Source organism: Camelus ferus, chromosome 5 (assembly GCF_009834535.1).
Source record: "Camelus ferus isolate YT-003-E chromosome 5, BCGSAC_Cfer_1.0, whole genome shotgun sequence".
Classification (NCBI taxonomy): Eukaryota; Metazoa; Chordata; class Mammalia; order Artiodactyla; family Camelidae; genus Camelus; species Camelus ferus.
In genome coordinates, this window is record NC_045700.1 from 30,314,968 (window position 1) to 30,340,751 (window position 25,784).

Consider the following 25,784-nt stretch of genomic DNA (forward strand, 5'->3'; position numbering starts at 1 on the left):
TACCAGAGCTTTTGGCTTTATCTGTCACCAAGATTCTTACCCAGAATTTGATCATAAGAGAAAGCTGTTTTGTTGTTAGAGTGCATTATACATTCTAGGACAGAATCTAGGCCACATATTCCCATAGGTACTGCTGAAAAATAAATGTATCTCTTTTGACAATAAATTGGGCTTTCCTTTTGATTTCACTAGAAACTCTATAACCTTTGAATTTCACCTATGCTGTCCACCTAGGCTATTCCATCTCAGTTGGAGAGAGACATTTTCATTGAGCAACAATAAATGAACACCATTTCTTCCCTTTAACAAGGATGATTCTTACAAAAATCTGGCTTCTGCAGTAGGAAATGCCCTGAATATTGAACACCCTCCCCATGCAGCTCTCCATGAGTCATGCTGCAATCACAATGCCTTCCTGGTTCATTTTAGATGACTCATTACTTAGATTTACATGCATGAGAGTGTGAACTTCAGTTAAAAAAAAAGAAATTTACTTAGTTCAGAAAGAATAGAGAATGCTCCTATTTCACATTATACGTATCACAGTTGAAGCAGACCTACCAGAAGCAACCATTTCCTCTTGTTGAGAACCAAGGTGGCTTATGCACTTAGTGGAATATGGCTTTATCTCTGATCCATAAGTTAATAAAGACCGTATCAATGACTACAACAGGAGCACAGAAAGCCCGTAAAACACAGCTTGTCTACCAAGACTTTCAGTGATGATTGTTTATTTTAAAGTACATTTTTTAAAAAAAATCTTATTGTATTGTGAAGTCTGCTAAAATAGGAAGAAATGATCACCCCTTTGGTGCCAACATCTCTGGCTCCATTATGTTATATATACTCACTTCACTCTGAATTTGATTCATGTTCCTGGCATGCTCAAGACTCAGGGCATCAGGTAGGTATGTGTAATGATGTATCGGCTGCTTGTAGTTGACATTGGTGGCAACATCCTGGGCCATCTTCGCAGCTGTAATGCTAACCATGTCCCTGGGGGTATGGTAGCTGGTTTTGGTGTTTTCATAGTTCTTCTTGTATTCATGATCGGACTGCAACTTTGCCACATTCATATAGTGGACCAGCTTGGGATCATCCTGGAGGCTTCTAAAACCCACTTGCTTTCCCTTTGCCTTCTCATAAGCTTCCTTGTATTTATACTGCAGAGGCAGAATTAAGTTAGCAAAGTCCTAGGCATTGGGAACATTAGGTGAAGCAACTCTATTCATACACAAAAGCATTCAGAATACTGTGACTTACTGAAAGATTGTACAAGAAATGCAAACCACACCCCTGTCCCTCAACCCCAGGAAGTTTAGAGTGGAAGCATTTATTTCCAGCACTGCCAGGTTACAAATGGGCATCATGATAAATTCAGGACCAGTTTCTTTTCTTTGCTATGAATCCTCTAGATGACTTGCAATTAGAACTTTAAAAGCCAACTGAATTTTCATACTTAGTATAAACATGACATATTTCAAAAAAAGACCGACATCTCTTGATTTTCCAGGGATGTGAATTTTCCTAATCCAATATGTTATTTCACATCATAGAATACTAGAAATTATTGAGAAAACTGTTCATTTTCTGTTCTGCTTGGCCCAGTGATAAGTGCACAGCAGATGCAGGATAAACTCTAAAGAACTCTACATGCAAGACATTTATACTCGGGTTTCCTTAGGGTAGGGGATGGAAAATATTACTATGTTTGTTGCCTCAGCTTGACCTAATATGGCTAAGACAAAAACCCTCTTCTTTTCAAGTGGCGTCAACTTGGATGCTGCATGGGCAGGTAGCTGGGCTTGCATCGAACCCCAGCTCTCAGCAGCTGCTCTCCAAGCTCACTGCTGAAGCACCTGCAGAAGAACTAAGGGAACTACATAGTAAGGGCAGGAACCACTGAGGGCTTTCCCCATCAGTAAAAACCTGACTGTAGAAGCTCTGCTCTCCAAGGTCTCTCACTGCTGAAGTCAGCAATGGGGTGTGGACTGAACTATACAGTTGGTAACAGATCAAAACCTCCACTTTTATATAAGAGAATTCAAATCCACACAAATTCTGCAGACTCTCTGCTCCTGCCATTCAAGCACCAATTTATAAACAAGAGTTTAGCAGGCAGAAGAATTACGAAGTATTTCTAGGCATATTAGGAAAAGTTCCATGTAAGGGCAAAAAACAAACAAAAAGAAAATGTCATATTTCAGGCTGTCACTTCCTCCTTAAACCAGAAATGTATTACATAGTGACGTGCAAAGCTTTGAGGAACACGTTTTCAGCACCATCCCTACATGGAAGACTGTAGAATTCTTATACTCATATCTTCCACATGGTCTGTACACATAGGTGGTTTTTCCCTTCTCTTTTCTCAAACCAAGGTTGTAGCCCCTGGAATAGTGTGTGATGTTGAAATTTACAGGGTATGCATACTTTTGAAAATTTTGTTTTTCAATGATGGGTGAAGTGTAAGTGTCTACTTTTTCTGTAACAGATGAAATGGGCATCAATTTACATAAGTCAAAATTACATTCTAGAAAAGTAGGCTTTTTCCCATTTGGTTTATAAAATCTGTACATTTTACATAATGTCTTTTCAATCTTCTTAATGCAATTATAATGCAGCCAGTTATCTGAATTTAACGTGTTAGTGTCAGTCAGGGTGTTCTCCCTGAAAATAAATGTGGGCTGTCATGGAAATGTGTCAGGGAAGGTAATTTGTGCTATGAATCAGGGGAAAAAACCGCTGTCTGATTTATGACAGCTCTACCAACTGGGGTCAACTGAAAAGAATCACAAAACATTGAGATAGTGACATTTTCAAAACAAAATTTTGTGGAAAATTTGAAAGTCATTAATTCAATGTATTGTTTTCAATGTGGTATCACTTAAACAAGCACACATTTGATTACTTTTTAAAAAGGCAATCACCCAGATTTCTCCTAAAGCTTTTACTCACATCACTGGCAATGTTTCTTGATGCTTTAGCTGCAGTGATGGGTATAGCATCACCGAGCACGTTGTTGCCCTTGGCTATTAAATCATGCCAGTCTCGTTTATAACAGACCTGGGATGGAAAAGGAGAAAGGATGTCAGCATGCTGTGGAGTAATCAGCTGAGGTGATTCCTCAGCTGCTGGGATTTTGTTCTTTTCCAAATATAAGCTAAAAGAATCTCCTATAGCACACACTGTTTTAAGAAATCACATTACTTGTAAATCAACTGTACTTCAATTAAAAAAAAAAGTCATGTTAGCAAAATGTCACACTTTGTGTAGCATGAAATCATTAAAATCGGCACTAGTCATTCACCCAACTCCAATCTGGGCACACACTGAAGAGGGATATTGAGAAACTGGAGTGCATCCAGAGGAGAGAAATAAAGGTTTTGGAAACCATGGTATGTGAGGACCAACTGGAGAAAATGAAGTTGTTCTGTCTTATAAAAGGAAGGTCAAGGGAAGACCTGGTGGTTAGCTTTAGAGATCTTAAGGTTGTTGTTTTAAAAGGGGGGGGGGCTTTATTTATTCTTATTTTTCTGGGGGATAAAAACTGCCTCCATGAGTAAAACTAGGAAAACTAGGGTAATAGGGGTTGAGCTCTACACAAAGAAGAATGCTATACCCTTTAGAGCTGTCCTATACTTGAAAAGGCCAGCCCACAGGGCACAGAACCACCCGCATGGGATGTGCTGTAACTGGGGCTCTGTGGAAAACGGACCTAAGTAATTATCAAAACCCCATTATCTTTCAAAATTCTATTATTCTATCATCAGGTCTGGATTTCACACCCCATCAAATCCCCTACTTACATCACTTATATTGTAAGCATTGCACTTGGCCTGGAGAAACTGAGGAAGATCAGGACTCATAGTATATTTATGTTTCACATCTTCGCCTTTAGCTTTGTATAAGACCTGCAACGCACAGTCACAAAAATAAAATGCACCATGGGTGGTACAAAAAGGAAAATACACTAATTACACGCTTAAAGGAGCTATTCCTAGCAGAATCCCCCACTATTTCTATTGTTTAGAATTATCAAAGGCATTTTCCTACTTTAAGAAACTCAAGAATCTCATTATATTTAGGAAGACCCAACAGCTCAGTACTGAAAGAGAGAAAAAAAATCCTTAAGAAAATAGAAATCATTGCTTGCCAGAGATGAATAAAAAATGAGTTCAAATATGAAACCTTAGCATGAGTAACAGAATTCACCAAAGCCAAAAAGTTCATTTTTTGCTAGTGGAGTAAATAGTTCATAAAATCTTGGAGATTTTGTCTGTTTGTTTTAATTTCTTAGTTTTAGAGGGAAAATGGTAGTTAGAATGAGTCTTTCAATTCTGCTAAAAACTTTCCAATTATAATTGTATCAGTAGACGCACACAATAATTTCCTCATGATATGAAGGTGCTCATATGTAAATCCAGCATACATAAAAGGTTTATCATTTCATATTTACTCTATTTTGTTATTTTAAAGTTGTCTGAAAGATATCAGAGTGCATGAAGTAGAAATCATATTGTATCCTCCTCTTGTTAATGAAAAAGAAAGAAATTGCTTAATTTCTAAAACTAAAATAGAATTGAAATCCCAAGTAGATTTTTCAGTCTCTTGATTGTCATTTGCCTTATATCTCTCCATCTCCCTAGATGGAACATCATATGTAAACTGGTGTGTATGTATCACAAGTAAAATCTGAAATGGCTGATAACTAAATGAACCACCAAACACTGAATAATTTCTTCTAGGAGTCCAAGAGCTATCTTCACTTCACTGCCTTTAGAAACCATCTCTAAGCATTTATAGAATCTCGTAACTTTACCTGCTAAACATCTCCCTTCTCACTGCTACTGCCCGAGTTAAGTCCAAATAAGGCTTCTGTTGAATTTCTGTAACAGCTTCCTAATTCACTTCCTTGCCTTCAATCTCTTCCCCTCTCCAATATAGTCTCCGGACTTTTTGCTAGTTATCTTTTAAAACAGACCTTATCATGCAACTCCATGGATTAAAAATCTTCAGTGCTTCCCCTTACCTCCCCCGTAATATCCAGAGTATAAATGAGCATGCAAACCCCTCAACGGTTGGGTTGTAATCCTTCATCCTTCACTATCCTTCCATTCATTATTTCTTGGTCATCATTATGTTTTTCCTTTTGCCAGGGATGTGGCCTTCCCTTACTTGCCAGGGAAGCTCTGGCAGGCAGCAAGCCCCTCCCCTGTACTTAGCACAAGCCTCTCCTGTAGCATTCAGCTCTCCAAGTGGCCATGCTGTTTCTGCCCATGCCTTTGTCTTATTCTCGTTCCTCTAACTTCCTTTTACCCTATATCACACTCATCCTCATCTATTTCATCTTGATCCCATCAGCACATAATACAGTGCGCCTGGCACATGGAAGGTATTTAAAAACATTCATTCAATGAATTAATGAATGAATGCTTTTGAAGTCCCTTTAACTCTTCCATACACCAAACTTTCCTTTAGACCTGACATTAGCCATTTAGACACTGCTCAGGGAAACAATATACTAACAATATACTAATCAATATAGTAGGCAGGCAAACAATATACTAATCTCCACCAAGACATAAGAAAGGTCTCTATAATAATCATGAATGATGATTCTGAGGAGCAAAATTGTATTTCATGTGTATTTCCCTGTATTAATATTTCATATATGAAAAGTAAATATGAGCAACTTAATGCAGAATTGAATATGGTGAATTTGCTGCAATAAGGTGTCTAGGATTTAAGCTTAAGTTTTGCTTGTGTGTGTGTAGAACTAGGGTAGAACTTTTTGCACTGTGCCACATTTATCCAGTAACACAGTATTTCCAGGCAGTTAAAAAGGAAGATATTTTAAAAAGGAAGGTAAAAAGCAAGATAGAAGACAAAGGAAATGTTGTACCCACATTAAAAATAATTGTAGTTATTATTTTTAAATAAAATACAGTAATAATTTTAAAAGGAAAAGATATTGGCTCAGAGAATAAAAATGATTTGTTAAGCCTCCCTCCATCATTTGCACCCTTTGTCTTTTTGCACTCACATCACTGACTTGCTGTGTATTCTGTTTTGCCTGGACCATAACTGGGGAGTCCACGATGCTGGTAAATTTGAGGGTATCTGGATGTTGCCTGTACTTCTTTTCATTCAGGGCATCACCCGCCTTTTTAACTTTTTCTGCCTCCAGACTGCCAAGAGGTATCCAACCGATGCCTTTCATCCAGGTGTTGTAGTCTTCCTTATAGGCATTCTACAGCAAAAGGGGAAGAGAGGAGTGAGTGCCCCAGGTGGTGGGTGCTCGCTCACACAGGTTCTCACACGCCTTACAGGGGGACCATCCTGTAGAGTAATGGCCACTTACATCACTCTGTATGTGCATCATGTTTTTACACAACTCCAGGTCCATGGCGTCAGGCAGGTAGGTGTAATGATGGAGCAAATGCTTATAGTTGACATTGCTGGCGACATCTTGAGCCTTCTTAGCTGCCACAACGTTGAACATATCATGGGGCGTGTTGTGTTTGGTCTTTGTCTTCTCATAGTCTTTTTTATACTCTCGGTCCGACTGTCTCTTGGCCACATTCATATAATGAACCAGTTTAGGATCATCCTGGAGGCTTTGGAAGCCAATCATTTTCCCTTTGGCTTTTTCATAATCTTTTTTGTAATGAACCTATTGGGAACAAAAGTGGGCATACTTTTTAATGTAGTTATGAAGATTTTACCAAACAATGAGATGTATTTGAGGCAACTGAACTTCCTAGAAATTACTTTAATAATCAATTAGATATTTGCTTGTATATGTTTAAAATGTAGCCTGGTAAAATTAAATGTTATTTAGAGCCCATTTGGTTGTCTGCAGTTGCTTCTGCTATGATAGAGATTGGGGTGGGGATGTTACTATAATTCATATCAGTGACAAAGTAAAATAAGTTCCTTTCCATTTTAGACTATGATAAAGCCAAATGACCAATTACATTGTGCTTCTAAAGCCAAATAGCTGGCTATTTTATTGGTGGTGGTGGTGGGAGGAGGAAGAGGGGGAAGAGGGGGGAAGGGGAGGAGGATAAGAAGGAAGAAGGAAGGAGGGAGGAAGGAGGAGGAGAAGAAGGAGGAGAAGAGGAGGAGGGGGAGGATGAGGGGGAAGAGGAGAGGGAGGAGGAGGGAGAGGAGGGAGAGGAGGGAGAGGAGGGAGAGGAGGGAGAGGAGGGAGAAGAATTTTAGTAGCAATAGTACAATTTTAATGAATCTTTGGATATTCAGAGGGAGAGCCAAGACCAGTAGTGTGTAACACCAATTGGCTCTGAACAATAAAATGGGGAGAACTGAACTTTCTTGGGGAAACCTGGGAAGAAGTCCAGGAAAGTGAGAAGCAGGAATGTGAGGGAAGGTCTGTGTGCATGTCAGGGTTGGGTGGCTAGACGGGGACCCACAGAGAAAGGGTATCAGTGAGAAATTCTGGAGCAGGGCTTTTAGGATGGCAGACACTTATTATTCAATTGTAATGTATTTACATTGTTGCAATGTCAATGTCATTTCAAACAATCTATAAAGTTGTGCTTAGGATGTGTGAGGGAAGCCAAAAGGAAGGGACTGTGTTCCATCTCTGGATCATATGGAGCAGAGAGAGGAGTAAATCCAGGGGAAGAGAGCCCAGGTGAGCCAGAGCAAAACCACTCTGGAGCCAGAGTTGATCAAAAAAAATGAAAACCTCAGAGACTGAGCAGCAATGAAGGGGAAGGCATCCCACTTCCTACAGGACAACAGGAGGGGTCTTGAGTCAATTTTATTTAAATCTCAAAGAGCAAAGTGACTTCCATTCACATCTGAGTTGAAGCAAGATAGGAAAAGAAACAAAAGTCTCAACTTTAATGGATCCTAATGACTGACTCTTAGGGGCTCTGACACTTGAAGCCCACTCATCAGTCTACAGAAGCAATGAAGTAAAAACAGAGCTAAGGAATGAGGGGTTTCCTATAAATTAAGCCAGCTTTGAGATAAACGTCTGCCATCAGGAGGTTATTATGACTTAGATAGCAAGTAACTTCTTTTTTTCTGCAAAAGGAATAATATGAATTATTATGTCCTGCAGAAATACAGATGAGAATTTTAAATTAGGGGGCTTGATTATCAGAACATATTAGAAAAGGTTAGGCAAATCCTTATCCCTATGAAAATTCAGGTCTGTTTCCAAACAGTTTCAGCCTGACCTGCCTCCAGTCAGGGTCAGCACACATGGTGACTTCTTGATAGCAAGCCCACTTGCCCACATTTTCTGGTTACAAACAAGTGACCACTAGCTGGACTTACGTCACTGGCCGCCTGCCGGGCAGCTTTGGCGGCTTTAATGGGAATTGCATCAGTTCTCAGGTCATATCCCTTCTTGCTCAAATCTTTCAAGTCTGCTTTGTACATATTCTGAAAGAAAAAATGTCATTTGAATATAACTCAGACCACACTTAGAAAAGGTTTAGCCCTCAATGAGCAGCTGAGCCCACGTGCACACCTCACTGATATTGTAGGCATTCACTTTGGCCTGAATGAATTGGGGCAGGTCTGCCGGCAGGCTGTATTTGTGAATAATTTTCTCTCCTTTGGCTTTGTAGGCGACCTGGAAGAGAAAAAAATGCATAAACCAACAAACAGATAAATAAAGTATGGCAAAGGGTTTAATGGCACAGGAAAATAATTTCAGAGCAGATCACGTGGCACAGAGGTGTTTTTTATGGAAGACATTCTCTATGCCAACCCCATATTCACCTGAAAATATCTGTAGGCGTTTAAGGTCTCTTACACAATTGCATAGGGTCTGATCTTAGTGCGGGTCCAGCCTTGGCAAAAATCCCTCGGTATGCCCTAAGAACCTCCAGGCTTAGGTAGGGGGACCTACCTAACAGCCCAGGGAGGTGACCCAATGACAATGTTAACCTGCAGATGCTTTCCTGAGCATAGGAAAAGTTACCAGGGGGGGATTCACCAACTACCTACATTATACTTTATGGGAGATTAAAGGGATTTAGGGGTAGTTTTTACTAAACACATTTTTATCTCAGCTCTGACTTAAAACGTAACTCCTCCATGAGATGCAGTGCCTATATTCACTTTCCTGATCTTTCCTAGAAATAGGCTTGTGTTTCTGGTCATCAAGAAAAGCCTCTCTTACCTTTTCCTTGGAAAGCAGTGCCCAATCACTAACAGGACAGTCAGCACAATAAACATAATCTTCTAAAGAAATGACCTAGGTGTGCTTTATTAATGAAAAGCTGGGGAATTACACAGTTGTTCATATAACTGAGTCTCTTTAGACAGCATATAGTAAGTCCAGGTGATCATTACATTTGGAATACAAACGTACTTGTATTAGTTAACATTCAGCAAAATACAGAGAGAATTAACACTTACATCACTCCTCTGGGCCTGGTTAATTTTTGACTGTACTATAATCGGAGCATCTTCAATCGAAGTAAACTTGAGAGTGTCTGGATGTTGGCGGTATTTCTTCTGTTTGGTGAATTAAAAAGAAAAAAAAATTACTTTCACCAAAGACTAATATATCAAAATCTTTTAAATTTATTTTGGAGGGACAAGAATTTTTCCTGATTTTAAAATATAAAACTACTAGCTTCTTTATTGGCTTGGGGGGAAAAGATGAATACAATACAAAAGCCAGCATTTTAAAAAACTGTTTTAATTTTGGATTGTTTGGGGTAGTACAGACCAATACAACTTTCAGGAACCAGACGTTACTCTCCTAATTTCTTGCTTACGATGTGAAAGAGGGTACCGTCAGCTCAGCAGAATCCTAAAACATCACCAAGTTTTCTAAAGGATTAACAGAAAAGCACGCAAGGACTTTGCATGACACTAACAAGCTCCCAGGGATGTCATTTTCCCTGTCACCCCATCAGCAACTGAAGTTGTCCTGTTGAGGGAGGAGAACTGGAGAACTAGGGTGGGCAACAGCTATGGATTATTAATAAGAAGGGGAGGACTGCTGCTTTGCAAGCCTTAATGTGGTTAGTATGTAAGTTCTCATTAAAGTACTGAGGAGATACAGGAGAGGGGACAGTAGATGTCTCAGCTGGGAGCTGGTGACATGAGCTACTCGTACTCCTATATTCTTCTCCTTGTTCTCTTCCTCTGTGCATGTTATACACCCCTCTTTTGTGTAGAGAGCAGCATTCCTCTTCCAACATCAGACTTCTCAACACTACCAACCCAGAAGACTTTTTCTGAAAGATCTCTGGAGTAGAGAAAGTGACCTCTGACCCTCCTTTATGTCGTCTAACTTCCTGGATGGTGGAGTCACCTGATAGTAGTGGGGATGTTCAGTTGTTGTCAGAGGAGGGACTGTTTTAAGAGCCCCAAGATCACCATTGTTTTCTTCCTTAGACTGAATAACTTATCCACTACTTCAAAGTCATTGTGAATATAGCATAGGGCATAATACTTCAAAGAAAATTTCTATAATAGTCATTATATGCATTATTCACAATTGCCAAATATTGGAAAAATCCACATGCCCACCAACTGAACAACCAAAATGTGATATTGCCATACAAAAGAATACTATTCACTAATGAAAAGGAATGTATTACAGGTACATGTAGAAATATGATGAATCTCAAAAACATTATGCTAAGTGAAAGAATCTTGATACAAAAGAAATTTCTAGAAAAGGCAAAATTATAGAGACAGAAAGCAGACTAATGGTTGCCTGGGGTTGAAAATGGGAGTGGGAATTTTTTTGAGGAAACTTTTTGGGGTACTAGTGGCATCTTAAAATTCAGTTGTGGGGATGGCTATACAAGTGTATGAATTTATTAAAACTTGTCAAGGTGAAATACATGAATCTTCTGGTATGCAAATTATACCTCAATAAAGTTGTTAAAATATTTCTATCATGACTGGTTAACATAAATGACTTTGGTGATGTAAAGAGGTATGCTTATCTACAGATAATTCATGCACTTGATAAATTTGGTTGGTTTTTTGTTTGTTTGTTTACTTCAGCAATAATTTTAGAGAATGAACCAGTGAAGGATGCACTTCCCACGGTTTGGGGGGGTGGTTTAACACGACACCTTCACAAATCTGTCTCTGACTCTCAGAGACATGATGGCTTTACCTCATTCAGAATGTCTGAAGCTCGCTTTGCCTTTTCCATTTCTAAGGACCCAAAAGGTACCCAGCCACACCCTTTCATCCAGCTGTTGTAGTCAGCTTTGTATTCCACCTAAAACACCAAGAGAAAGGTTACATTTCTTTACTCAACATCATCCATATTTGTAAAATTATTAACATTTTACCCAAAAGAATGCTTTTAAGATTTCTGACCACTTTCCTTACTCCAGACATTAAGGTTAGTTTAAACATTTCCTTGGGGAGAGATTTTAACAGTCCTTAGGTTTTCACTGTTCATTCTAGTTGGCATGTATTCCACTTCATCCTTATTTCCAAAGTATGTGGAATTATAATTCCAATCAAGAAATGCTAAATTCAAAGAATAAGTGAAATTGTTATATTCAGACTATCAAATGTGAGATATTTGCTCACTAGAACACTAAATATATTGTTTCTATAGTCAAATTAGGACTGAAGGTCATACTGAAGGTGGATAATTTTGCTCACTTTCTATTAGATAAGACTTGATAGTTGTTATTTGTATTAAGTGTTTGCACACATTGCCCTTCAGGTGTAATGGTCAGTTTAGGAGTGTCTCTACATTGGCTAACAATGCCCTTTAAAATAGTCATGTTCATTAATTTGCTAATGGAGATCAGTTATCATTTGGAATTAGTCCTATTTAGGGGAGTTACTTGATGCTATTAAAATAATTAGCTACTCTAGTTGTCTGGCTATATGTGATACCTGACATGTACATTCTAGATACAAAATTCAAGTCATTGTTCTTTAGTATGGACCTTTTCACTAGAACGAAAAATCAAGAAACCATTTGGTTCCTTGTCTTTGAAAAACTTATGATCTTTTTGGAGGAAGAAACAGCAAAATGAAACAGATAAGAATGCGTAAAATAGAATTATTAGTGATGGGAATGTAAAATTGTGTAGCTGCTGTGGAAAATAGTATAGTGGTCCCCCCTCCCCCAAATTAAAAATAGAACTACCGTACCATCTAGCGATTCTACTTCTGGGTATATACTCAAAAGAATTGAAAGCAGGGTCCCAAAGATATTCATACACCCATGTTCATTGTAGCATTATTCACAATAGCCAAAAGATGGAAGCAACCCAAATGTCCACTGACAGATAAATGGATAAACCAAAAGTGGTAGACACATACAATGGAATATTACTCAGCCACAAAAAGGAAGGAAACTCTGACACACACTACAACATGGATGAACCTTGAGGACATTATGCTAAGTGAAATAAGCCAGTCACAAAAAGAAAAACACTGTATGATTCCATTTATATGAGGTCTTTAGAGTAGTCCAACTCAGAGACAAAAAGTAAAGAGGAAAAAGAAATGGGCAGTTGCTTAATGTGTACCGAGTTTTCAGCTTTACAAGATGAAAAATTTCTGGAGGTTGGTTGCACAACATTGTGAATGGAATTAACTACTACTGAACTGTCCACTTAAAAATGGTAAAGATGGCAAATTTTATGTTATATGTATTTTATCATTTGAAAAAAACAGAATTATTAGGATAAAGTGTTCAATTGTGTAGCTCAGATAAATTGACATGCCCAAGGATGTTCTGATCTGCAGAAAAAACCCAGCTATTGTAAACCCCAGCTTTAAATAATAGGACATTTTATTTTTGGATAAGATAGCAATCTATACAAAAAATACTGATAACGATGAATGTGGTGATTATGATAGTGATGATTATGATAGTGGTGATAATGATAACATCACCATGGTTTTGAGAATTCACCGGGGCCTGGCACCGTGCTAAGAGTATTTTGAATGCATTTAAATACTCAAAACAATTCTTTTGTTTTATTCCAATTTTACAATGAGGACTCTAAACTCAGCAACACTGATAACTTTCCCAAAAGGAAACAGTGATGGTGTGCCTGCCAGACCCAGGTCTCTCTAACTCTAAATAGTAATGCACTTATAGACCCCAAGGATCATTATTCCATTACATACTTACTACATACAGATGACAATGCAGACATTTCTGAGAATTGCCAAAAATATCACTCAGCTTAGAAATCCTTTTTGGAGGGTGGGGGGTATAGCTCAGTGGTAGAGCACATGCTTAGAATGCATAAGGTCCTGGGTTCAATCCCCAGTACGTCCATTAAAAAAAAAGAAGAAATTCTTTTCAGTTTCTACCTTAAAAAGAGGAAATAGAGAAAGTCTGACTACTCACATCACTCTGCAGTGCATAAGCCTTCTTGGCAAGGTCCACGTTGACGCTGTCAGGAGGGTAGCTATAACTGTGTAAGGGGTGTTTATAGTCCACGTCACTGGCAATTGCCTGAGATTTCTTAGCTTGAGTGACTTGGAGCATATCAAGAGGTGCCGTGTAGATAGTTTTTGACTTTTCATAGTCTTTACGATATTCATGCTGTGAATAGATCATTATCATTTATTAGCATGAATCTTCAATGGGTTTCCAGAAAAGAACAGAGATCTCTCATAGACAATAAATATGAGTTAGAGAAACAAACCCAAACATCTGATTTGTTATTTATTTCCTAAAATTTGATCATATATTCCACATCACTGAAGCTCCTCCGCCCCCTAGTCATATATGGACAGATCTTCTAAAATCTTTTCTTAGATCAAAGAGGAACTGTCAGATATCAGGAATGGGCCACAGCTTCTGCTTCAGCCAGTTATTATTTTGTTTTAAAACAAGGTTTTTCAAAGACCACTGACTAGTATTATTCCTACTAAGGCAATCTAACTTTTGAAGAGTTTTTCCACTAAAGTACTTTTTAAATTGTCAAATATCATATGACAATCATTTCATACTTCTGATTTTGTAAAATGACTACTTCATAAGTAGAGCTGTACACTTGACTTCTTGAGGTTTCTAAAGTCATCTTTAAATTAATAGTTACTGATTTTTCAACCAGACTATTCTACTTTTGACAACAGATAAGCCCCACTGAGAATCCCAAAGGTTTTTTCATACTAAGTTTATTTTTAGTAACAGTTTAAAAGAAGCTTCAGATTGGAGCAGTTATAAGACCTCAAAGGAGAAAAGCTGCCCCTGTGTACAGTGTTCTTATAAACCAAATGTCCTGACTGAGCCTCGGAAGGCACTTTCATTGGCTGGTTTTCTGGAATGGTTAGACAGGATGCTAATTAGGTCAAAGTCCCAGCTTCATCATGTCTGCTCACCAATTACCCTAACAGAGAGAAGAATTCAGACCCAGTGCCTTTAGGAAACTTCTAAACCCATTAGATCTCCCTGTAATCACGTAAGAACTAAAGACAGTGACCCAAGCTAGCAAGTATAAGTGTGTATCATAAATCTCCTGTACAAATTCCTTTTGCAAATAGTCTGATCTTTTAGCTTTCCTAGAGAATGTAATCTTCCTTCTAATATATTTAACTGGAAGGAGATGGACCAAAGATAATCCTTAGGGAATCCATGAATTCTCTGAAAGTCAGGCAAAAGTCATTTTAAAAAGTCCATTTTTCTAAAGGGATGGTCCAAATCTATCAGATTCTCAAAGGGGCCTAAAATCAATGAAATATTTTTCTTGGACCTAGGCCAATATTAATTACTAAAGTCAATAAAGAGTAATGTTAGCTAAACTTAGATTTTTATCTCTGACTCATGATTTTCTTCCAAAATACATTTTTAAAAAAATTTTTTTTTACTGAGTTATAGTCATTTTACAATGTTGTGTCAAATTCCAGTGTATCATAATTTTATAAGTTATTTTTCAATTAGAAAATATCAAAATGCCTTGATCTTTTCCAAAAGGTATTGAGAATTACAATCAATGTTCTATTAAATATGAACATACAGGTTTTTCAAAGTGAAATGGAGATCAAATACAAATCATTAATTTCCCTCCTCAATCATGAGAGGTGCAAGAGCCTGGGAATCAGTCTACGTCTAAAGTTCTTCTCAGCTGCTTGTTGTTGTGAACCTGAGAGAGCCCATGGATACGGAACCCTTTCCCATCACTATCCTTGGGTGTGTTAACTAGAACATAGTCTTGAAAACAAGACAGAGTCACAAAAGCACTCACATCACTCTGGTTTTTGGCCGTCTTCAAAGAGTGCAGCATCTTGGGATCATCATTAATGCTGAGGGCTCCAATCATCTTCCCTTTGCTTTTCTCATAGCCTTTCTTGTACATCACCTGCAAAGACATCACACGTGCCAGATCCCACTCATCAGGAAGCATCGCTCGGGTCCCCCTGCCCAGGTGCCCAGGCCACACTCACATCACTAGTGTTCTTTGTGTTGGCTTTGGCTGCCAGCAGGGGAATGGCGTCCACTTTAATGTTGAACTTCTTAGCTTTGGTCTTCTCCCAGTCATGCTTATAAATATTCTGGACAGGAAAATTTCAGCATGAAAATGGTAAGAACAACATCTAACACAGATGAACTCAGTAAAAATTTAAAAACAGACTGAGAACCTGTATACGGAGACTTATTTTACCTATAAATAATATATTTACCAAATAGTAGTGTAGCTATTGGTTTATGTATCATCCAGCTTCTCCCCATCCACCACAAAAGTGTAATATATTCCTTTCCAATGTTCTGGGAACTTTCTAAAGACTCTGCTATCTTGATGTACAAAGGATAATATAAAACGACAACCATGTGCAGAAAGTGAAGTATAACATTTACATGTGAGAGATCTTGTAAAACTTTAAGGATCAGCATATGTGGGAAGGGGCAGGGAGCATGATGATTGAAAGAATGTTTCTCACTGTAACAGAGACTGTGGGGAATGATATCTGATGGCTACCTAAGAGCCTTAAGAGAATTTAGGCCTTAGACGCTCCACTTAATGCTCTGCTAACAATCTCAAAGGTTGTTTATTTGCATAACTCCTAATTTGGTCTTTTTAAAGCACCCACAACATTTCCTCTGCATGCATATATCGACATGGGTTTCTGTGGCTCTGGTACTCACATCGCTCAGGTTATAGGCATTGACTCTGTGTTGTATAAACTGTGGAGCATCTGCTGGTATGTTGCACTTGAACTTCTCACCTTCATGTTTTGCCTTGTAATTCACCTGAAAAACAGTAAAGGATAGCCAAACAGTTCAAGGACAGGGATTTCCTAGCGTTTACACAGGAGAGTGTATATAGCTAAGTCATTATTAGAAAATGCTTCAAAGAAATCATCAATCCAGTCAAAATCCTGCATGGAGGCCAGACTCACTCCCTCTTTCATGGACTGTGGTATAAACAAACTGTGGGCTGTTATTTCGTAAATGCTGCCATGATGTATACACGGGAGTCTCACTGTCCCCTAGGATATGCCTTGAGAGCACGAACACTCAGAATCTATGTAATCAGAGCACTGACAAAAACAATAATAATTCTAGATAAAATGCTAGCACAGTTAAGAAGATAGATAAATTCTTACTAAAGATATAAAATACAAGACTTCATTTGAAATTTTTAAAAAGTGACATTAGGAGGAAGGAAGAAAGTGTAAAGAGGGAATGAGGCTGTTGAATTTTGGAGTTAAAGGCAAATGCACAAGATTGAGAACTGTGCATTAAGCATCTCCAAAACAGAGCCCACCAGGCCAATGAGAAGAGCGGGTGGTGCCTGGGCACCCCATTCCTCTGCAGCTTGCCAAGTTCAGGTGGGGCAGTGATGTTAATGTTTAGCTGTCCTTTATCTGGGCACAAAATATTAACATGTTGCATAGAACCACTGTGTCTTCTGGACTATACTGATGCTGCTCTCTCCTTTACCAGCTGCACATGAGCTAATTAGTGCTATTAAAACTCATTTTATAATAGGGCAAGTGGAATATTCCATTTCCCTGTCTTGAGAAGCATGTGCTACTCCTCAGGATTTAGCTGTGTTTGCACCTTGCTGCTCAAAGTGGGGTCTACCAATCAGCACCTCAGTGTCACCTGGGAACTTACCAGTCAGACCATTGGTCCCTTGGCCTACTGAACCACAGCCTGCGTTTTCACAGGGTGACTGGGTGATTCACACACACATGAATATTTGTGAAGCACTGCTGCCTGGCTGGACCCTTCTATTTTGACCTTCCTTGACCACTTAATCCAAAGTGCCTAACTTTCTCCTACATCATCTGATTTTAGTTCTGTATCATCATCCAATATTAGTTTTCTTATGATTGCCTGCCATCTTTCTTGTTTCTGGGCTCTTTTTCTTTCTGTAAAGTCTTTGTTAGCAAACTCAGGGATGGGAAAAGCTTGCGTTGTTACCTGGCCAAGTGGGTATTTCTGTTGTTGTTCTTTAAGTTGCCGTGAAGTTTTAGTATGCATTATTTTTGGTATGTGACAGATCCTAATGAGCAAATTCCCACTAAAAACCAATGAGTTATTGAAGCATTATTATTTTTTTACTATTGTCTAACTCCATTTCTGCTGAGGCTACAATTCAATCTAGCAGCTTCATTTGCATTTTATTGAGTAAATCTTGAAAAGTGACATTATTGGAATGATAGATGAGCCCATGAGGATGAAATATATAAATGCTTACGTCTCAAATAAGCAAAGCATTCTGGGTCACCCACACTTGCATTAATCAGGGCACTTACATCACTAAGCTGTTTCGTGTTGAGCTGGGCTTGCAACAGTACAGGAGTATCAGTGACGGCTGTGAATTTGGTCTTATCTGGATGAACTTTGTAGGTATGCTAGAAAAGATGTTCGTTAATGAAATTTCATAATGTATCTTTACATTCTTGTTCACATACAGAATAGCATGTAAAGTTTCCAACCAAAAATAGTTTGTCTTGTTCCTGAAAACTTGAATGATATGTCCTCACTTCCTCTCTTTCTTAATCTCTCTCTCCTGAAGTTGCTTCTAAACTGGTCTCCCTGCTGCAATTCAGCAACCAGATTAAACTTCCTCCTGCCAAAGCCCTCCGATGGATCTCCACTGGACTTAGATTCAATTCTGGACAGAATCCATCCCCTCCTTCATCTCCTACCATTTTACCTCTTACTACTGTCCCTCCTTCCTTCCCCACCCCAGTTTCAGTCACCTCATCCTTTCAAGTCCTTACATGCTGAGCTTGTCTCTTCTTAGGCTGTTCTTCCCGCTGCTCTTCCCTGGATCTTGGCAAGGCTATATATTGCTGACTTAGACCTTCCTCAACCACCCAGTCTCCGGTACTGATCCAGTCTCTCTCTCCCAGGTCATCCCATTTTTATTTTGCAGCATCATTCTACATTAGTTTCTTATCATTGCCTGATACCTTCCTTGTTTCTGTGCTCTTTGTTTATTGTCTGTCTCTCCCTCTCAAATGCACGCTTCACAAGGGGTAGCCCAACTTGTCCCCTATTCTTTCTCAGCACCAAGGACAGTGCCTGGTACATGCTTGCCCCTTAGGTAAATTTGTTAAATGCATGAACACTTACCTCTTACAAATCAACATGTCCCCTCATTCCCCTAAAGCCATGTAAATATAAATCAGTGGAAATAAAGATTTATAAAACCTGGAATTATTTGTAGCAAATAGGCTTCTTCACAGTAATTTTTGTGTTCCCCAATTCTACCCAAAAAATAACATTTAAATTTTAATATCTGTTAACCATTAGATGCTAACATTTAAACTCCTGCTAAATTTACCACTAGATGGCACAAGAATCCCAAACCCAATAGCAAGAATTCACAAGCTGACTTACATCTTTACACTGGTCTAGCTTCTTGATTGCTTCATATTCTTGAGTTATTGTCTGAGGGAAATAGCATTTCCCTTTATCTTCTTCATATTCTGCTTTGTAACTTTTCTGTAATGAGGAACAACAAAAACATATCATGACTGTTATCGCCCCCAGACAATGTCACCGAGAAGCATGAACAACTGTCTCCAAACTTACATCACTGTTTTGAGCTGAAACTTTCATGCAGTGTATTTGATATGGGTCTTCAAAGCTGCCTATATAATGTCCCAAAACATCCTGTACATATGAATCCTTATATTTAGCCTGAAAAAGAAAACATACATAACTCAAATTGACAGTTATTTGTCAAATTGTAGGAAAGCCCTCAAACCCCAGAGGTAACTGTGGCCTCTCAAACCTCACTGAACTTCTTCAGCAGAGTATCAAGTTGATATTTGGGGGTCTCACAGTAATTCATGCTCTTTGCCTTCGTCTTCTCATAGTTTTCCCTGTATAATCTCTGTCAAAGGAAAAAGAAAATTAAATGAAGAAAATAAAAGAATATATTTCACAGACTAGAAGCCTTTCATGTCATTGCTATTCTTTAACTGAAAGGGCAAATTTTCTATTTTTCCAGCATTCATTTTCTACCAAGAAAAAAAGCAGAATGAATATGATAGAGGCTCATTTCTTGTATGATCCAGTCTGCTAGAAACCATAAATACGTTTATGTGACTTACCCTAATATTTCTCCAGCAAGAATAAATCAGAGGTCACCAATGGTTCTGCCTAACCAAATTTTTGTCCTAAAATAACTTTTTCCACTTGAACATGTTTGAAGGAAAATGATTTTTTTTAAGAGCTGGTGTGAAATACTGCAAAAGGTATAAGGCAGAGCTTAGATACTTGGGCACAGTTGTATAAAAGTATTCAGCTCAGCACTGGATGAAAACACATTTTAACACCTCTGGAAGCTGGTTTTTATCATTAAGACCTAATATTTTATTTTATAACAATAATACACAAAAAATGGTTTTTCTGTTTTACTGTGTGTATCATATATTTCTTTACATTCAATTCTTCCATAAATAAATTCAAAAATATACTCAATAAAGAAAGGAATATTTATAAATGATACAGAATAGAGAGTATTTCTTTTTTTGCTCTGAATTAGAAAATCAATTTTTGCAAAGAGTTTTGTTTTATTTTAACAAGTATTTTAATTATTTTAAAGTCTTTAAAATGAGATCAATATTTTATAAAATCCTTACAGTACTTTGCTTTTGAGGTTATGCTTCATCAAGTTTTTCCTACTTTGTCTATAGCCTCGTTTTCCCACTTTTTGCCTTTTATTTTTCTGTATGTATTTTTACAAAGTATCTTAAGTCAGGTCATGGCATGGAATTAATAGGCGTGTAGACATACTGAGATATTGAGCCCATTTCTAGGAAAAACAATAAAAGTGATATTGCTAGTGTAATTTTCCCTCTAATTAAACAGAAGGCATTAAGGGGTTAAGGGAAGCTTACAGTGTTCTCTGGTGTCTCAAAGTACTGAGACGTCATAAGAATGAGGAAGTTAATCATGCTTTACCACTAGGCTTTCATGTTTGATTTGTCATCCTCAATCTGAGATTTCATTTAGGCTGACGTCCCATCCAAGCATAGATTAAACAGTAAGTATGGCTGCATCTGAAAACAAGACAGAGTCACAAAAGCACTCACATCACTCTGGTTTTTGGCCGTCTTCAAAGAGTGCAGCATCTTGGGATCATCATTAATGCTGAGGGCTCCAATCATCTTCCCTTTGCTTTTCTCATAGCCTTTCTTGTACATCACCTGCAAAGACATCACACGTGCCAGATCCCACTCATCAGGAAGCATCGCTCAGGTCCCCCTGCCCAGGTGCCCAGGCCAAACTCACATCACTAGTGTTCTTTGTGTTGGCTTTGGCTGCCAGCAGGGGAATGGCGTCCACTTTAATGTTGAACTTCTTAGCTTTGGTCTTCTCCCAGTCATGCTTATAAATATTCTGGAAAAAAAATTTCAGCACAGGAATGGGTAAGTGATATGCATGTTATGACAATTTAAAGACTAAAGGGTGATTCAGTACCTTGTCCTAACAGAAAATAAATAGACCATTTCATTGTTTAAGAAATCATGCATATTTCAGAGAATTCTCCTTGAGCTGAATTTCTAATTCTCCAAGATTAAGCTTCTCTACTCTCCATTAGGATATTTCATTAAATTAACTTAATTCTAGTTATCTTACTAATATTTGATTCCTAATACTATATACTATAGAATGGCACAAATATTCTGTAATATACTTTTTATTTAGTACAAAGGCATCATTTTTATTTGATCTCAAAGTCCTCTGAAAACATTATTTCATGAATTATTACAATATTCATTGATATTGGATAATCTTAGTACTTATCTACAGAATTGCTGTCAAGAAACTGAAATCCTGAAGGGTAGTCTGATGTTTCTATAATATTAAATTGGAAATGAAAGATAGCAATGGACACCAGGCCTTATGCCTTCTGAGTACTCTACATCTTCCTTAGTGCAAGTTCTCTTACGTGTAGAAATAAGCATCATTGGTGTGAAATAAGGGGCACTATCAGCCTGGGGAATAAATGAAATGAAATTGTATCTAAACATATCAACTTCTGAAGGAGAATTAATTGCAGTATAGTATAAAAGAATATATGCCTAAAAGAGCTAAGGTTAAGATTTGCAATTTAACATGCATGAGCGGTGGTATTTTGAGGGCTGGTTAAAATGTATTAAGATTGTCCCACCGTACGAAGTTACTTATAAGTTTGCTACACGTATTTTATAAAGCGAGTCCAAAGTTACCCTGGAAGAGGCATAGGAACATGATACAGATGTTAACTGTTATTCCCATCTTTAACACTGAAATATTTATTCAATGAGGCAATCCAAAAATAAAGGCACAGTTGTCAGTGTATCATATGGCATAGTGCATGAGGAACTCACATCACTCAGGTTATAGGCGTTGATTCTGTGCTGGATAAGGGCAGGAGTATCTGGAGGTATATGGCACTTGAACTTTTCATTTTCATGTTTTGCTTTGTAATTTAGCTGAGAAAGACAGAGAGAGAAAAATGAGTCAATTAGCTCTCAATTCAGAAGAATTGTTTTGAAATCCAACCCCCCCCCCAAAAAAAATTTTGTGTGGTACATTTCATAAGATAAAATGTAAAATACATTTGGTTAAACAACAACTGACAAAGTTGTTAAGATCAAAAGAAAAATCCAGAGGGGGCGGGGTCCCTTGCAGTACCGACACTTGTGTGGTGGAGAGGTGACAGCTGTTACCACATCTGTCACCGTGGCAGGACCCTAATGGAAGGAGGTGGTGCTTTCATACACAAAAGCTCTCCTCTCCATGCTTCCGTAGAAGCATGTCACAGTTGGTCCCATAGGTTCTGAGAGTGACAGATTTTCTTACTTTCTGTGGTCAATGCTCACTCACTGGGGAATCTTTCCTAGCAAATCTGGTTACCTCCCCTCACATACATTATTGTTTGTGGATCACCATTTCTGGCCATAAATCACTGAGGTTACTTTTCTTTTCTTCTTCTTTTTTTTTTTTAGTTCAACACAAGTTTGGAGATTCACACTTAAAACTCATATGATAAAGCATATCTCAAAGACTGTATTTCCCAAAAATTTATTTGAGAGAGAGGGAGAGAGAAATCCCATCTACTGAATACCTGCTCGGGGCCAGTACATGTACCACGTACATATCTCCTTTCACTTAACCTTCAAAACCACCACGAATTATAAAAGGGAACGATGAGGTATGAGAGGTTAAACAACTTGCCTAGGCCCCCAGGTCATAAATGACAGAGATGGAATTTGAATCCAGTTTTGCCTGACCTGAAAACTCATGTTCTTCCTAGTACATTAAGCTACATGAGTTTCCCTTGCAGAATTCTTCCACTATGATTGTTATCCACCCAAGAAGATGCACAGTTACTAAATAGGAAAGCACTTTTGGTGATTACAAATTCTACCAGTAACAGGTATCTTGTTAGAACTTATGTAGCCTTTTGCATAAATGTGACAAGTCCCTGGATTTCACGTATAGAGTTATGGTATGTTATCCCTCATAACTGGATTCTTGGATATTTAGGGGAACTTACATCACTCAGCTGTTTGGTATTGACTTGGGCTTGTACCAGAACAGGAGAGTCGGTAACTTGAGTGAATTTTGTCTTATCTGGATGGACTTTGTAGGTGTGCTGTGAGGGGAAAGGAAATCAGGTTTAGTAGCATGGCTTGTCAAATCCAAGTTGGCCTACAGGCCAAGCAAGCAGAACCCCACCCCTCCAATGAAAAGAAACTTGCAGTAAATAAAACACATTCCCCCCAACCTCCCCAATTAGCCTGCAGTTTCCTTGAGAGATGCTCTGACATCTATACAGGAAACTTCCCCGTATCTTCAGATTTCTGATTACTTTTCTTTGGGAAAATGAGCTAGAATTAGCACTTGAAATGTGTGGGTGACAACAAGGGAAAAAAATGCATGTCTACTACAAAATAGAATTGTTTTTCTTACAATCTCCTTGCTTGAATTTGTTTGTAAAAGTGTCAAAATTTTAAACACGTCTTGACCACGAGAGGCCATGGAAGGCAGTAACGGTAACAGTTTATACAAGACTTACATCTTTACACTGATCTAGTTTTTTGATTGCTTCATATTCTTGAGTTATGGTCTGGGGGAAGAAGCCTTTGCCTCGGTCCTCTTCATATTCTGCTTTGTAGTTTTTCTATGAGGAAAAGTAATCAGACATAAGGATGCAACCACCATATTCATGCCCAGAAAATGGGTCATCTGCAAAGTCAAACAACTGCCTTAGAACTTACATCACTGTTTTGAGCTGCGACTTTCATGCAGTGCGTATGATATGGATCCTCATAGCTGCCCACGTAATGTCCCAAAATATTCTTTAAGTAGGAATCTTTATATTTAGTCTGAAAGACAAAACATATTTTGTTTATTTAATGGCTAAACGATTGGTCTTTGCTTTAACAGAAGGAATGACCGTGGGATGGCTTACATCACTACTGAAGTTCTGCAGAACTGTATCAAGCTTAAACTTGGGGGTCTCGCAGTAATTTACGCTCTTTGCCTTTGTCTTTTCATAGTTTTCTTTGTATAGTTTCTGTCAAAAAGAAAAAAAAAATCAGTTAAAGTAGATTCCTGTCACTCCCACGCTGATTATATACACTCGTATTTTCCAATGTTAAACAGAAGAAGAAAAAAGATGTTACCCATCAACCATTTTAAAACTGACAACCAAACATTGGGGTGTCATGAATGATAAACTTTCCTCTTAGCAATTATTGTAAAGCCTTAGTTTTTAATATTCTCCGAAGACTAAGAAACCAACATGCAGCCTCAGACCAAGCCCTGAGCCATAGAGGTTCTTGTGTATTTCTGAATCGCTGCCTTCTCCACCTCCCAGCTCACACACTCTTCCCTCACTAATGGTGCCCTGACAAACAGGAATATTCTGAGCAACAGCAATTTCTTCATTGTTTTTTTTAAAACAAACCTTCATGGAAAATGTCTGGTACACACTGAGAAATACACACACTCTCTTCTTCCTTCTACCCAGGAAAAATCCCTTATTATAAGAACAGACAGTATACCTTAAAAATAAGGTGTATACCATACCAGAGCCTACTAACTCTCACTCTCTGCTGGGTTTCATCTTTAACTGTAACAACTACTGGATTTTAAACCCAAAACTGTTGAAGCGGATCACTGTCATTTTTTCATGTTTGGCTTTGAAAGTGTAGGTGGTGCTATTCATTTTTAATATTTTTATATTGTTGTCTTTTTCAACAAAAGGGATTTGAACTTGGGCTTTTATGTGTTTGATAAAGATGCCCTTCATTTAGGAAGCAGGACATGTGCTTTGCCTTGATTTCCCAGCAGAGCTATTTGGACAGTTCCATCTACAGTGCTGCTCCCCTGCCACCCACTCACCCCACTCCTCAATCACAGGTACATATTTCTACAGCACTGGCTTAATTCAAGGGACAAAGAAACGATAACCAAGCTATACAGGAAGCTACATATAAACCTCAAAAGTTGGAAAACTTAATACTACCTAACCAAAAGAGAAAAACTCAACTGATCTCACATTCACTCTCTTTATACACAAAGTCAAAGTGGTCTTGAGCTGTTGGTCTTTTAATGCCAGGCCCAGTTCTCACTTATCTCATCTATTTTAAACCTAATGGATTAGCCAAGCTCTTAATATTCCACAAGTAGAAATTTCTGTGAAGAAATCTTTGACGTTCTGCTGTCTGCACATGATAGTTTCTGAGGCCAAGACCTACAGAGAAAATGGCAGAGGTCGGGAAGAGAAGTTGTGAAACACAGGACATCTTCTTTTCCCTGCAGCAGGCTTGAAGAACACAAGGGCAAGGTACTAAGTAGCTGCTTCTCTCTCTCCTCCCCTTTCAAGGTCTCCTTCTGCCTCTGTCAGAATCACAACATAACTCCTATGATGTACTCTTGGCCCACACAAAGGCATAGGCACATGGAGCGTGTAAGCAAATGAGGACTTTCCTGCCCATTGAACTCAGTCCACAACTCCCGCCACCTGCCCCATGGACACATATCGTACTCAGAGACACTAATGCCTTCAAGTGGTTAGACAGTTCCAGGGAAACTGCTACACCACAGCCTTAAAGTATTTTCAAAGTTATATTTGCATTCAGTCATTTTAGGAGAGAAGTTTCATCTCTCTTGCAGCTAAGGTGAAAAAAAAAACACTTTTGACAAGAATATACTTACATCACTCAGGGCATCTCCTGCTGCCTTCAGCTGCTTGAGCAGTGGGTTCTCTGTAGCAGGAAGTACATTATAATCTGCTTTTGCTTTATTCTTTTCATAGTCTTCTTTATATTTTACCTGTAGGAGTGAAATAAAGTGATAAAGGAATTCTCCAGATTAT

The 25,784-nt window shown here is 38.3% G+C and overlaps 1 protein-coding gene, 1 non-coding gene and 1 pseudogene across 2 annotated transcripts in view; 2 read left to right on the plus strand and 1 right to left on the minus strand.

Annotated features, from left to right (window-relative positions):
- The window catches only part of LOC116663621, a 544,445-nt pseudogene that overhangs the window by 266,260 nt on the left and 252,401 nt on the right, over window positions 1-25,784 (plus strand).
- NEB (nebulin) overlaps window positions 1-25,784 on the minus strand; it is a 226,036-nt gene that overhangs the window by 174,724 nt on the left and 25,528 nt on the right. The window contains 25 exon segments of the mRNA XM_032479425.1: window positions 852-1,163; window positions 2,956-3,063; window positions 3,807-3,911; window positions 6,044-6,250; window positions 6,362-6,673; window positions 8,311-8,418; window positions 8,507-8,611; window positions 9,403-9,501; window positions 11,129-11,236; window positions 13,346-13,543; window positions 15,189-15,302; window positions 15,388-15,495; window positions 16,088-16,192; window positions 17,707-17,805; window positions 18,800-18,904; window positions 18,995-19,102; window positions 19,197-19,298; window positions 20,503-20,616; window positions 20,702-20,809; window positions 21,784-21,888; window positions 22,956-23,054; window positions 23,478-23,582; window positions 23,680-23,787; window positions 23,874-23,978; window positions 25,625-25,741. Coding sequence (XP_032335316.1) covers window positions 852-1,163; window positions 2,956-3,063; window positions 3,807-3,911; window positions 6,044-6,250; window positions 6,362-6,673; window positions 8,311-8,418; window positions 8,507-8,611; window positions 9,403-9,501; window positions 11,129-11,236; window positions 13,346-13,543; window positions 15,189-15,302; window positions 15,388-15,495; window positions 16,088-16,192; window positions 17,707-17,805; window positions 18,800-18,904; window positions 18,995-19,102; window positions 19,197-19,298; window positions 20,503-20,616; window positions 20,702-20,809; window positions 21,784-21,888; window positions 22,956-23,054; window positions 23,478-23,582; window positions 23,680-23,787; window positions 23,874-23,978; window positions 25,625-25,741 — 3,264 coding nt within the window.
- On the plus strand, window positions 13,202-13,273 carry TRNAS-AGA. The gene has a single exon. It is a non-coding gene; the product is annotated as a tRNA-Ser (tRNA).